Here is a 15,286-nt window from a genome sequence, read left to right as displayed (position 1 = left end):
TAATTTTAAACATAAAACAAATTAGATTCTTAAAAAAATTATATATATATAATATATATAATTATGGCTATTTCTCATCAGACTAAGTTGACAACAGATGACTATATGGTTCTATTGCACCAAAGCAAATATGGAGGAACCTATGAAATAATATAGTAATAATGTTATAGCCATTGTTTCAGAGATAAAAATCTGCAGCAGAACCAATTCCAGATGCTGTTTCTGCCACTAGATGACATTATCCCACAAATAAAATGGCCTTGTAGGAAGCTAAACTTTTTTTACCAGGAAGTAGGCTGCATACTGATAAAAGAATACTTTCAAATTCTAGTAGTCTTAGGAAAAACAAGTAGCTACTATTAAAATAACAGCTAGTGCTAAATAAGCGTATCATTATTACAACAAAACAGAACTATGCTTAATATAATTCCAGGGTTCTTCAATCATATGCCAATTTCCTGGGGGAAAATTGTCAGTATATGTTTACCTGTGTGACATTCATATACCAATTGGAAAGAGAATCCATTGAACAATATGTCTTTTTCTGGATGTCTTTCTCCTCCTCTTTGGATTCCACATCAACACAGCAGTCCATCAACTGTGAGAACAGCTTTTGCAAAAAATGTTTCATATCTGCAGAATATAAAAGGTATGAAAGCTTATCTCCCATTAAAACAAATCTAAAACAACTAAAACTTCTTGATCAGTAGATTACGTGCCTTGACCAGGCAAGCCCAGGGTTTTGAATTGGCGACCTCAGCGTACCAGGTGAACGCTTTACCCACTGCACCACCACAGGTCAGGCCTAGATTGCACTATTTGAATAGAATGTTTTCTATACATAAAGTTAACTAACATAACATTTAACATATTGACTATTAATGTTTATTAGTATCTTCACCTTAATATTAAATTTCATTAACTGAAACACTAGGCCAAAGTTTATGTGTATTGTCTAATAAAAGTGTTACCAAAGCAAATGTATAAATGAAAGCTATTGGTTATATTAGGATTAATATTTATTTAAATTACCTCGGGACAGCAAAAGGTTATTAAGGCCCCTAAAAAAGATCTCAAGTATTATTTACATAAGTTATTATTATTATTTTTTAGTGAGAGAGAGAGAGAAGGAAACAAGGACGGACAGACAGACAGGAAGGGTAAGAAGAGATGAGAAGCATCAACTCATAGTTGTGGTAGTTTAGTTGTTCATTGATTGCTTTCTCATATGTGCTTTGACAGGCGCTCCAGCCAACCCAGTGACCCTTTGCTCAGGCCAGAGACCATGAGGTCATGCCGATGATCTCACATTCAAGCTGGCAACCTCATGCTTAAGTCGGATGAGCCCACACTCAAGCCAGTAACCTCAAGGTTCTGAAACCTGGTTCCTCAGTGTCCCAGGCTGGCACTCTATCCACTACGCCACTACTTGGTCAGGCTACATAGGTTATTTTGATTACAAATCTTCGTTTAAGTAATTTTTAAGGATGTCCTAAGGGCTTGTACTTAGTTCCAAACAGATTACGAACATGAAAGTAATATAAAGCACCATAAGCACATCAGTCCAAATCTAAACACAGTTTACACTGCAAGTGTCCACATCCTTAATGATTTAATGGCTTCAGATACCCAAGGTAAGCTCTGGCAATGGACTATTTTTACCAATGGTGGCCTTTCAATGTGGGACAAGATAATTTGAGGCCGTGTAGTCTATTCTCTGGGGATGAAATAAGAACTCCCAATTCCTCATTTCTCAACTTCCTGTCCCAAACCTTCCAACTTAAAAAGCCGGGACAATTACTGACAGTGAGGCTAATATGGCAGGGCTGTAGGGCTGGAATAAAGTGTCAGAGTCCTGCAATAGTCAAATTAATTCTGGGAGGCACTAACCTTCACCCTGCCAAAATGCAGTGCCATATTCTTCCCACAAATAAAAAGGAATGAGGAAAACTTGAGAGAGAGAGAGAAGAGACAAAAAGAGATATGATGAGAGAAGGACCTAAGAGACTTGTGACATCTCACCACTGTTATTTAAGCGTTTATACTTTACCTGGACAGTCTCTAGCTTTCAATGAAACTACATATGGAGTGACATTCTGAAGGGCTTCTGTTAGACTTCTGAATGTTAAATCATGATCCGTTACATTCACACCTATGGAATTACACATCAGTATTACACAATCATTTTCGTTACTAATAATTTAACAAGAAAAGCTATTTAACATATCAAGTGAATTGCTAAGTGAAAATATTTTTACATGATTGATAACAGAAATCGAGATAATACACTGCATAAATAAAGAGATCTCCAGTAATAATAGGTAACTACAGGCATATTCTATACTTATTTGTTAGAAAAGGTATTTAAGCACAATTTTTCTTTTTTAAAAAAAATCACTGGGGCCCTGGCCGGTTGGCTAAGTGGTGGAGCATCGGCCTGGCGTGCAGAAGTCCCGGGTTCGATTCCCAGCCAGGGCACACAAGAGAAGCACCCATTTGCTTCTCCACCCCTCCCCCTCTCCTTCCTCTGACTCTCTTCCCCTCCCGCAGCCGAGGCTCCATTGGAGCAAAGATGGCCCGGGTGCTGGGGATGGCTCCTTGGCCTCTGCCCTAGGCGCTGGAGTGGCTCTGGTCTCGACAGAGCGACACCCTGGAGGGGCAGAGCATCGCCCCCTGGTGGGCAGAGCGTCGCCCCCTGGTGGGCGCGCCGGGTGGATCCCGGTCGGGCGCATGCGGGAGTCTGTCTGTCTCTCCCCATTTCCAGCTTCAGAAAAAATACAGGAGAGAAAAAAAAAAAAATCACTGGGCCTGAAAAGGCAGTGGCACAGTGAATAGAGTGTTGGATTAGGATGCGGAGGATCCAGGTTCAAAACGCCAGGGTCACAGGCTTGAGCACGGGCTCATCTTGTTTGAGCAAGGCTCACCAGCATGAGCCTAAGGTCGCTGTCTTGAGCAAAGGGTCACTCGGTCTGCTGTAGCCCTCTGGTGAAGGCACATATGAGAAAGCAATCAATAAATAACTAAGGTGCCACAACAAGGAATTGATGCTTCTCATCTCTCTCTTTTCCTGTCTGTCTGTCCCTATCTGTCTCTCTGTCCCTGCCACACACACACAAACACAAACACACACATCACTGGGAATGTGTAGTTGACTCTTGAAAATTCCTTAGGAATAGTTTCATTCCTTTGTCACACAACAAGTTCTTTAAAATAATTATTCAAGGCCCTGGCCAGTTGGCTCAATTGTAGAGTGTCGGCCTGGCATATGGAAGTCCTGGGTACGATTTCCACCAAGGGAACACAGGAGAGGTGCCCATCTGCCTCTCCACCCTTCCCCCTCCTTTCTCTCTCTCTCTCTTCCCCACCCACAGCCAAGGCTCCATTGGAGCAAAGTTGGCCCAGTTGCTGAGGATGGCTCCATGGCCTCTGCCTCAGGTGCTAGAATGGCTCCAGATGCAATGGAGCAATGTCCTAGATGGGCAGAGCATCGCCCCATTGTGAGCATGCCGGGTGGAACTCGGTTGGGTACATACAGGAGTCTTGTCTCTCTGTCTCCCTGCTTCTCACTTCAGAAAAATACAATATATATACAGTATGAGTATATATGTGTGCACATATATATATATATTTCAAAAATAAGAACTATGGATTCCAGTGTTACTGTGACTCTCACATAACAACAGAAGAGAATCTAATCAGTAATATTATTTATGCTCACATTAGTAAATAAAACAAGTAAAGTGTATACTAAACTGATTTCTAGCAAAGAACCTAAAAACAAATTATAATTTTAGGTCCTTTAGGTATTTACTGAACACTGATTCTCATTTCCACAAATCAAATTTTAGGACTCTGCATGCAATTAAACGAATTGAGTGGAAATTTCTCCACTACTTTGGAAAAAGTTCTTTTAGCTGATAACCTCCCTAACATCACAGTCTGTGATTTATAGAAAGTGCTTTGGCACTTAGGCAGTTGGCAGCAGCAGACATCTTAAAATTACTTGAGACTTATTACTATAAAACTTCAACTGCTTGGGAGAAAAAAATCAGTATCATCCAGACCACCAATAATCAACATTTTTTTTTCTGGGAGAGTCAACAAATAAAAATGTCAGCAGGCTATTTTTAAAAGTATATACACTAAAATAAATAACTAGACATATACTTTTTAGAAAACAGAAAATGTGTAGCCTGACGTGTGGTGGTGTACTGGATATAGTGTCAAACTGGAATGCTGAGGTCACCAGTTCAAAACCCTGAGCTTGCCCGCTCCCGGCACATATGAGAAGCAACTACTATGACATGATGGTTCCTGCTCCCCTCCACACACTTTCTCTCTTTCTCTCTTCTCTCTCTAAAATCAGTAAATAAAATTTTTTAAAAATGTACAATTGTGCTTAAATATCTTTTGAGTACAGATTTTTAAAAAAGTATCAAAATGATATTCCCAGCATGCATTACGGTCTATGATTGTGATATTACATCTCTGAACAAATTTAGAAGCTTATCCTAAATTTGATTGTCTTGACTATTATTTATAAGCTCTTTAACACTGTGTTCCTTAAGACAACTGACTTGTCTACTGGAAACAAGATAATCAGCGTCTTTAACTGGAAAAATATTCTCAAGCCACTGACTTTGAAACACATGACTTCTATTAGTTTCTTTTTTCCTTTTGGCAGTAGACAGACAAAGGATTTAAACACTCTCACAACAATCTATCAGGCCATCTCTCCTGACTGTGTTTCTCCCACTCCACCTCCAATTATTATAACATATGGCAGTAGAGAAAGAAAGCAGCCAACATTACAAGCCCCCATCACTGGGCCTCAGTTCCTCATCCAAAAGGGAAGGGGGTTTTGAAATTAAGTAGCAGGTTACAGTGAAAAGCTGGCCCACAACATTACAAAAATCATTCCAAGAGTCTTATTACTCAGAATGGTCCCAGAATGGGCATCAGCAGAAGGCCTGTTTGAAATGTAGAGTTTCAGGTCCTACCCCAGGGTCCCCAAACTACGGCCTGCGGGCCGCATGTGGCCCCGAGGCCATTTATCCGGCTCCTGCCTCACTTCCGGAAGGGGCACCTCTTTCATTGATGGTCAGTGAGAGGAGCACATTGACCATCTCATTAGCCAAAAGCAGGCCCGTAGTTCCCATTAAAATACTGGTCAGTTTGTTGATTTAAATTTACTTGTTCTTTATTTTAAGTATTGTATTTGTTCCCGTTTTGTTTTTTTACTTTAAAATAAGATATGTGCAGTGTGTATAGGGATTTGTTCATAGTTTTTTTATAGTCCGGCCCTCCAATGGTCTGAGGGACAGTGAACTGGCCCCCTGTGTAAAAAATTTGGGGAACCCTGCCCTAGAGTTTATCTGTACATACATTCAAGTTTGAGAAGTACTGCCCTGAATATCAGGTAGATAGTGAACAGTATTACGCAGTACTAAACAAAAGAATTAATTTCTTATCTCAGAGCCTACTAGTATAATAAACCCTGAATAAATATCAAATTGGAAGTGTAATTAAGGGTATATTAGAAATCTAAACAAATTTAACTTTCTTTTTAAAAGGAATGAAAAAAATGTGCTAACATTCCAAAGAAAATTTTTCCATTATCTGCAATCCAGATATTTAGTTAAAATGAAATGTTAATGATGAAAATTTAATGAAGAAATTTACAACCTGCAGTCTTAAAGCAACTTATATATAATTCATCCAAACTGCCTTTTAAATAATTACTATTAATATAATATCATATATTTTCACAAAGTAACTAAGTTAGTAAAGAGTAACATAAATATACTTCCCCTTGTTCTTTCAGACAAAAAGTTGACAAGGGTACTAGCTAATCCAAATTAATTTAATTTACAGATATATGATCAGTATAAGGACCTTTTATTGGTTTTGAAGGTATGCTTAACAAACAATTGGTTTAATACTGTAAATGAGACAAAACAGGTTTATCAGAACAGATTATTTCCCACTATTCTCAGAAACAAAGCCACCAACTAGAGCAAACAAACATGTACGTACCTAGAATAAGAGCAGCAGTAGGAATTTCTCTGAGTTTTATTTGACTACCCCAGTCCCTTGAACTCTTCTGGAATCCAGAATGAGACTTTTGCAGAAATTTGATTAGACTGTCAAACAGGTTTTTATTTAATTCCTCTTGCAGTTGCTACACAGAACACACAAAACTTTACAAATTATTATTAGTGATAATCTGATATGTCTAAGTTTTGGAAAGAAAACTGAAATGAATTCAATTACGAAGATTACATGTAAAATTATAATCATAATGAAATAAAAAATATTTTTTCCTTAAATCTCCAGTGATTAGTGCTTAGGATTCCCTCATTAAAGAATCTAATTTAGGCCCTGGCCAGTTGGCTCAGTGGTAGAGCATTGGCCTGGCGTGTAGAAGTCCCGGGTTCGATTCCCAGCCAGGACACACAGGAGAAGCGCCCATCTGCTTCTCCACTCCTCCCCCTCTCCTTCCTCTTTGTCTCTCTCTTCCCCTCCCGCAGCCGAGGCTCTATTGGAGCAAAGATGGCCTGGGCGCTGGGGATGGCTCCTTGGCCTCTGCCCCAGGCGCTAGAGTGGCTCTGGTCTCGGCAGAGTGACGCCCCGGAGGGGCAGAGCATCGCCCCCTGGTGGGCAGAGTGTCGCCCCCTGGTGGGCAAGCCGGGTGGATCCCGGTTGGGCGTATGCAGGAGTCTGTCTGACTGTCTCTCTCCGTTTCTAGCTTCAGAAAAAATACAAAAAAAAAAAAAAAAAAAGAATCTAATTTATTCATTTAACAAATATCGACTAACCACCTTGCAAATGAGACTGTATTCAAAACAAAATTAAGAAATTATGCAAGAATACTTATAAAGAAAATATGTGTGCAGGGTGCTATAATATAGGAGTAAAGAGTAGGACTATCCAACTTAAGCTGAGGAGGTGATATACCTGAGCCAAAGCATCAAAGCATTAGAGTAGGTGATGGAGGAGATGATGATAGGTAAAAGAAAGCTGGAAGGCCCTGGCTGGTTGGCTCCCTGGTAGAGCACTGGCCTGGCGTGTGGATGTCCCGGGTTTGATTCTCAGTCAGGGCACACAGGAGAAGAGCCCATCTGCTTCTCCACCTCTACCCCTCTCGCTTCTCTGTCTCTTTCTTCTCCTCCACTCCTGCAGCCAAGGCTCAAATAGAGCAAGTTAGCACCAGGCGATAAGGATGGCTCCATGGCTTGTTTCAGGAGCTAAAAAATGGCTCCAGTTGCAACAGAGCAGCAGCCCCAGATGGGCAGAGCATCGCCCCCTAGTGGGCTTGCCAGGTGGATCCCAGTTGGAGTGCCTGCAGGAGTCTGTCTCTGCCTCCCTTACTCTCACTAAAAAGTAAAAATTTAAAAAAAGTTGGAAGGAATGATAAGAGAAAGTGGTAAGAAAGGAAGAAAGCACCAAACAACCGGGAAACCAAGATATAGCTAAACAAAAAGAAAATGAGACTGAACAAATAAGCAAGGGCTAGCTCAGTGGTCGGCAAACTCAGTCAACAGAGACAAATATCAACAGTACAACGACTGAAATTTCTTTTGAGAGCCAAATTTTTTAAACTTAAACTATATAGGTAGGTACATTCCTTATCGAGGTAGTGTCTGCACGTGGTATTTTGTGGAAGAGCCACACTCAAGGGGCCAGAGAGCTGCACGTGGCTCGCGAGACGCAGTTTGCCAACCAGGGGGCTAGATCAAGAAAATATGTATTTGATGTTGAAGAGTTTGGATTTTATCCTGTGGGGAGAACCACTGAAGGGATCTGAAGTAAAGATATGATTAAATGAGGGTTAGGAAGGGTTAATCTGGCAGGACTGTGAAAGCCAGATTAGAGGGATCAGAGAAGCTATACTGGCAGCAGGGCTGGAAAGCCCCTGTAGCCTGGCCTAAGACTTATCTGCACGAAAGGCGGACTTTTCTAATTTGGCCAATGGTGCCATAGGGACTAGTGGCAGATCCTGGGGTTTTACATCAGAAGCAGGGACATCAGCTAAGAGGGTTTTATGACAATCAGGTTAAGAAATGAGAAGGACCTAAATTGGACACTACAAAACCAAATACCTTCAAGGGTCACATGGAATACTGAATGAGCAAATCACTAGGGGTAAAGCAATAAAGTGTGGTGGGAAGCAGTAGTAAACTGAAAAGTGCACAACCATCTCAAAGGCATTAACAAGCCAAAAAGAAATACAGCACTGCATTGGTAAAACAAAACAAGTCCAATCAAGATGCTGGCCTCAGAACAATGAATCTGCTAGAGCGGAGAAAATTTTCAGAGCTGAAATATGAAGACCATGCTAACTGAAGATAAAGATGAGAGACTGGAAATAGTTTAGAAACAGTTTGATTATTTGCTTGTGTAACTGAATGAATAATTTGAAAAGTCTCATCATTTCAAAGCTGTGAGGATACGTAAAAGGCCCCTTGCCTTAGCAACTATCATTATAAACATGTTCCAGTACCTGAAGCCATGCTTAGTACTTGGGACATGAGGTTTTAAAATATATATATACTAGACTATACTTAACCAATATTAAAAACATCTAATCAATTCTCCTGTAAATTGGTGGAAAAGATCAGAAAAAATAAATATGAGATTTATGGTATTAGAAAATAATTGTTATTTAAAAAGGTATTTACCTCAGTTTCAGATTTCATCTGCTGCCATATTAAATGGTAAGTTTCAAATCGAAGCTTACTGTCCTCAGATTCATTTTTCCTTTTATTAAAATACTCCTCTGTAAACACAGAAAAAAATAAATCAATGTCTTTTATATAATAAAAGAAAATCTCTGTACAAAGTCACACAATAAATGATGGGTTCAATTTTTTTATATGCATCAAATATATATATATGTATATATATATATTTGGGAATATATATATATATATATTTGGGGATAGGTACTATTCAATACCCTTTATATTTGCCTGATCAGGTGGTGGCACAGTGGATAGTGTAGAACTGGTACTGAGGTTGCAGGCTTGAGGGCGGGCTCATCTGGTTTGAGCAAGGCTCATCAGCTTGAGCCCAAGGTTGGTGGTTTGAGCAAGGGGTCACTCAGTCTGCTGTAGCCCCCCAGTCAAGGCACATATGAGAAAGCAATCAGTGAACAACTAAGGTGCCGCAATGAAGAATTGATGCTTCTCATCTCTCTCCCTTCCTGTCTGTCTGTCTCTCTCTGTCTCTGTCACACATACACAAAAAAATACCCTTTATATTTATACATCTTATATTCTTACCATAATTATTGTTATCTATAAGATATTGTATCTATAAATATTTCTATCATTTACTTTTGAATTTCTAAGTTTTTATTTAATGGTTTTGATTTGAAGTATATACTTTTAATATTAACATATTTTCATTATTTTCTCTTATTGTAAGGCCTTATACACTTTAGTTCATGTATTTGCTTTAAGTTCTCTTTTATTAAATGATTCTTACTACTACTATTCTTGTTCATTTGTTCAACTGACATCATTTTAGCCCAGAATTTACTTATTGTCTGTATTATTTTATAAACCTTTGGAATGTTTTCCTCCAAATGGTTAGTAATTTATTAAAATACCATTTGTTGCAATGGTTTTTCCAAATTTTAAAACCATGATCCACATTAAGGAATACATCTTATATCATAATCCCACACGCATACATATAACAAAAACAAAAACCTTACAAAACAATACTTATCCTTACATGTGATACTATATGTTCTTTTCTATTCTGTTCTTTAAAACTCATGACTCACATACCTGGGTTATACATAAAAACCTTCAGTTTGAAAAATATTCCTTTCTTCTAATGATTTGGGATGCCCCTATCATTTAAATACTATATCAATGGTTAGTGAATCTAACCATACCAGTCCCGAACTATTTAATTATTGTAGCTTTATAGTTCATTCTAATATTGAGTAGATCCAGGTCTTTCTCCCATCACCAGAAAACATCATCATTCCCTTTCAAAATATTTTAAGCCATTCTGTCACACCAGTTTGAAACCCTGGGCTTGCATGGTCAAGGCACATATGGGAGTTGATGTTTCCTGCTCTTTCGTCTCTTCTCTCTCTCTCCCCTCCTTTCTAAAATGAATAAATAAAACAGTAAAATAAAAAAAGCCTGACCTGTGGTGGTACAGTGGTTGGGGCGTCGACCTGGAATGCTGAGGTCGCTGGTTCAAGGCCCAGGGCTTGCCCTATCAAAAGCACACACAGGAAGCGACTACAAGTTGATGCTTCTTGCTCCTCCCTCACCCTCTCCCTCTCTCTCTAAAATGAATAAATAAAATATTTTACAAATTTACACTGGTATTTTGACTGGATAAATAAAAAATTTACAGATTGGTTTGGGAAGAAATGGTATTTTTAATGTTAAAAATACTACAAGTCTCTTCCTTTAATCACTATTTTACATACTTTATAGTTTTCTACTTTCCTTCCTATTTCTTGTTTACTTCTAGGTACTTTATTGTAACAGCCAGAACTTTCATGATAGTACACAATTGTCAAAGTACACATTTTGTTCCTGACTTCACTGAAATGCTGCTAGTATTCCATCAAATTTTAATGTTAACTGGGAGTTTGAAATAGAAATTCTCTTTCACGTTAAGGAACTTTCCTTCTAGTCATAACTGACTCAGTTCTTGGCAAATATTAATTTTTAAAATTTTATCAAAAGGCTTAGAATATATTGAAGTCACCCATATGGTAAAATGATAGATAAGTCCGCAGTATAAAAATGCAAACAAAATCAAAGGAAGGAGATAAGCTGGAAAACAAGGAAGCCTTAAAGAGAATATTGTCATCTTTGAAAATGAGTAAAATTATAAAAGAATGGTAACGTGGCCAATCAAGTCATGAAAGTTTATGTGCTGAATAAGCTGCATCAAAATATACAACAACAAAAACCTGTGAAAAGCTGGGAAACAAGAGCACTAGAACACTAACCTGTTACCACGACTTCTCTCAGTCATTTATCAATCAAGTAGGTAAAAAATAATTAAGTACTGAGAGGAGCTAAAGAATGAATATCAGCTCTCACTGTTGACAGGTTCCTCCTGCTCCTACCCAGTTTCTCTTTCTCACCCTCTCTTCCCCACACAACACTGAAGAGAGAGAGAGTTACTAATCTTTTCTTAGCTACATGTCCAAATATCTTCAAGTCAGGGCACAGATGAAAGGCACAATGTAGAGCATCTTCCTACTTATTGAGGCAATTTTATGTTGAGTACTGAAGCCACTGAAGGCAAGAACTAAAATCTGGGTATGTTTTCCTCATTTCTGCTGCATCTGTCTTAAAATTAGGGTCAATTCCTCCAAGATTTTCATATTATAACAGCATCTGTTGTTCTTAGATCAGTACAATGGAAAAAAACCTAATGTACTTAAAAACCATATTATACAATTATGCACATTAGGTTTATTAATACTAAAAACTTTAAACAAATCTTTTTAACTTTTTTTAATGTTTATTTTATTGCTTTCAGACAGAAAGAAAGGAATGAGGGAGGGAAGGAGGGAGGGAAGGATGGAAAAAAGGAGGGAGGGAGGGAAGGAGGGAGGGAGGGAAGGATGGAAGAAAGGAGGGAGGGAGGGAAGAATAGACAGACCAAACACAAACATTAATCAGTTCCTGCATGTACCCTGACCATGGATCAAATTGGCAACCTCTGCTCTTCCAGAAGATGCTCTAACCAACCAAGCTACCTGGCCAGGGCAACAACAAATCTTAATAAATTATAGCCAAAATTCAAAATATTCTAAGCAAAATTACACCTCATATTTTGAGAGGTAGTACAGTGTGTCCATAAAGTCATGGTGCACTTTTGACCAGTTACAGGAAAGCAACAAAAGATGATAGAAATGTGAAATCTGCACCAAATAAAAGGAAAACCCCTCCAGTTTCTGTAGGATGATGTGGCAGCATGTGCACATGCAGATGATGACGTAACCCCATGTATGCAGTGGAGCAGCCCACGGCCATGCCAGTCGAGATGTGGACGGTACAGAGGAAAGTTCAGTGTGTTCTGTGGCTCACTCAATTCAAATCCGTGACCAAAGTGCAACGTGAATATCGGCGCGTTTATAACAAAGCGCCACCACATAGGAATAACATTACTGGGTGGGATAAGCAGTTGAAGGAAACTGGCAGTTTGGTGGAGAAACCCGTTCTGGTAGGCCATCAGTCAGTGACGAGTCTGTAGAGGCTATACGGGATAGCTACCTAAGGAACCCTAAAAAATCTGTGCGTGAGCCCACATCGAACTGCACTGAATAGGTATGAAACTGGGAGAGTTTTCCTTTTATTTGGTGCAGATTTCACATTTCTATCATCTTTTGTTGCTTTCCTGTGACTGGTCAAAAGTGCACCATGACTTTATGGACACACTGTAGTAAATAATAGTTAGACCACAGATTCAAGAATCAGGCAGCTTGGGTTCAAATCCCAGTCCTACCGCTTACTAGCAATGTCACTGAGAAAGTTCTTTACATCTAAGTATCCCCCACTGATATGTCCTAACAGAATCATGCACTCACGTGACCACCCCCTCAAATCTAGGGAACATTTCTCTCACTCCAAAAGTCACTCTTATTCTTCTGCAGTCTATTCCCCCTACTTTACCCCAGGAAACCAATGAGATTTTTAAGACAATGACTTTTTAGAAATGGTTACAAATCCTTGAAGAAAATTTACTTTACATTTTGCCTTTTGAAGGTATGCTTGTATCTCCTTTTAGCTTAGAACCCTGGGGTATATACACCCTTACCCCTCTGACCTATGCCAGAGGATAACTATTATGTCAACATGGTAAATAAGCGAAGCTTAGACAAGAGAATAAATTCAGTCAGGGGAGGAAAACTAATAAATTTGATATTAAGACATCTTACCTACTGGCACAGAGATCTTTCTCTTCCTGAAGTTTGGCTTAAACACAAAGCAGCCCTATAAAAAAGAAAGAAAAAAAGCATAAAGTCAAAGTAGCTAAGGGGCAGATAAATCTATTCACCAAGTATACTGCTCACAAAAATCAGGGGATATTTTCTAGCTTCATATTCATTTTGAAATATCCCCTAATTTCTGTGGGCAGTATATTTTATGAATAAGCATATTTTTCCTTTAAAAAGGGGTTTCTTTAAAGTGCTAAGATATAATCTCTTTTCTATCTGCACTATAAAAGGAAAATTCTTAAACAATGCAAGGACTTCATTTCTTTCTCCTCCTTCCCATAAGATGTTCATCCTTGATTCTGCTCTTTGGGACCTGATCTAAAAGGTAGACAAAGAAAATAAATGTTGATGAAATTTAAACTCAGCAAGTTTCCATTTTTATCAACTTAGAGAAGAAAGAATATTAGTAGTACACAGTAAAATGAAGAGCAAAAAGATATAAAATAGTGATGCTCTCCCATCTCAAAAGTATTTATTTAATTAAACTCCAACCATCTAGAACCTTGATGGGAATAAGAAATTTTAGGCTATTATTTCACTTTTCATCTGATAAAACTCTTATTCATTTATCCTTTACAGATCAATTCAAACTCACTCACTCTGGGAAACCTTCCCCAATTCTCTAGTTAGAATCATTCCTTCCCCTAATGTCTCACAGTACTTAAATATCTTTACTTTAAATCACTTTCACTCTGTTATAGTTATTCAGGGTCTGTTTCCCCAAGAAGTTTGTGAGCACCTTTAGAACAGACTGCATTAGTTCATAAGCATTTCTCCAATGTTTGGGATAGTGTTTATTACACATTAGGCAATCAGTATACAGAATGAATGCTTGCTAAGTAACGGTCCTGATAATTTCCTGACTACATTTAGTTTGTTATTATATATTTGACTAGTAATATACAGCCCCCAAAATATTGGTCCTATATTTATTCCACCAATCCTAAAGCCACACATCATGGACAGCTTCTTAAGGTAGCCATTTTTGTGGAAAATTAAACAAACAAACAGAAAAAAGAAAAATATATCTAGAAAAAGTCATCTAAGGATAGTGCTAAAGACAGCACTGCAAATATAAAGTGGCCATTTGGTTTACAGGGTCCAAAATGAGAACTGTGCTTTGTACTTTTGTATCTGCAACTAGTGGAACTATTAAATATACATATTTAGAAAATTCATGTGGTAACCATGAGAGGCTTGCCATTACCTCCTTTCCAGATCCACCTGCATCTCAGTAAAGGAAAAGGAGCTTTGAAGGAGTGAGATCCAAAGAGTGTCAAGAATGAATCCTAGTGTATGGCAGTCATAACAGCATGGTTAGCCACTTTGAACTGCTGATCAGGGAGGGGATGGTGAGTGAGGTGGGGGAAGGTATCTAGGAGAAGAGCCAACAGCAAGAAAATATGACAAGGAAGGAGATTAGGGGAAAAGCTGGCAGTTCTATGAACTCCGGAAATATTCTTTCAAGATTCTTTTCGTGTAAGGCCCCCCCCCCCCTTTATAATCATCTCAATACAAGCACTTCTGTTATAATGCCATAAGTGCTTTCCTGGGGAAAAAACAACAAAACTCACAATTCTGCAAGACATACAAAAATAGGAGGCTTAAGCAACAAAATGTATTGGGGAACAGACCACTCAAAGCTTATGGAACTTTACAACCAGGGTAAAACAAAAACAGTACCAATCCTTAAAAAAAAAACTATCAGTTGCCTGACCAGTTGTGACGCAGGGGACAGTGTCGACTTGGGATGCTGAGATCCCAGGTTCAAAACCTCAAGGTCACCGGTTTGAGCATGGGCTCATGGGGCTTGAGCTCACAGTAGCTTGCACATGGGATCATAGACATGACCCCATGGTCGCTGGCTTGAACCCAAAGGTCGCTGGCTTGAGCAAGGGGTCACTGGCTCAGCTGGAGCCCCACCCCCACCCCTCCTGTCAGGCATGGGAAGAAATCAATGAAATGAACAGCTAAAGTGCCACAACTAGGAGTTTGATGCCTCTCATCTCTCTCCCTTCCTGTCTGTCTGTATATTTCTCACTAAAAAAATAAATAAATACTAGCAGTTAAATTTTTTCTGGCATATGCACCTAACGTCACAACTGTCAATCTTTTGTAAACGTAAGCCCTAAGCTTGTAGCTCCTCCTTAGTATGTAGTCTAGGAAGGCATTTCTCATCATTTTAATTCTAATTAAAATGAAAAATTAGATTCACGGTGTAGCCTTCTTCATCAGTCTAGTTTAACAGAGAGAGAAAAGTCTTTGCAGGTTCTTTAACTGCATTGTTTTATCGGA

The 15,286-nt window shown here is 38.8% G+C and overlaps 1 protein-coding gene across 4 annotated transcripts in view; it reads right to left on the bottom strand.

Annotated features, from left to right (window-relative positions):
* The window catches only part of ORC3 (origin recognition complex subunit 3), a 67,317-nt gene that overhangs the window by 50,999 nt on the left and 1,032 nt on the right, over positions 1 to 15,286 (bottom strand). For 3 of the 4 annotated variants that reach the window (XM_066254240.1, XM_066254241.1, XM_066254242.1), the window contains exons 2-6: positions 12,932 to 12,986; positions 8,682 to 8,779; positions 6,037 to 6,181; positions 2,051 to 2,152; positions 488 to 633 (exon numbers count right to left, since the gene is read on the bottom strand). In XM_066254240.1, the coding sequence (XP_066110337.1) occupies positions 488 to 633; positions 2,051 to 2,152; positions 6,037 to 6,181; positions 8,682 to 8,779; positions 12,932 to 12,986 (546 nt within the window). Of the gene's footprint in view, positions 1 to 487; positions 634 to 2,050; positions 2,153 to 6,036; positions 6,182 to 8,681; positions 8,780 to 10,168; positions 10,284 to 12,931; positions 12,987 to 15,286 lie in introns of those variants that run through there. The other variant, XM_066254243.1, reaches the window with a different exon arrangement.

Source organism: Saccopteryx bilineata, chromosome 1 (genome assembly GCF_036850765.1).
Source record: "Saccopteryx bilineata isolate mSacBil1 chromosome 1, mSacBil1_pri_phased_curated, whole genome shotgun sequence".
In the NCBI taxonomy this organism is placed as follows: Eukaryota; Metazoa; Chordata; class Mammalia; order Chiroptera; family Emballonuridae; genus Saccopteryx; species Saccopteryx bilineata.
Note: the sequence above shows the minus strand (reverse complement) of the source record. Positions and strands in the feature narration are given on the sequence as shown.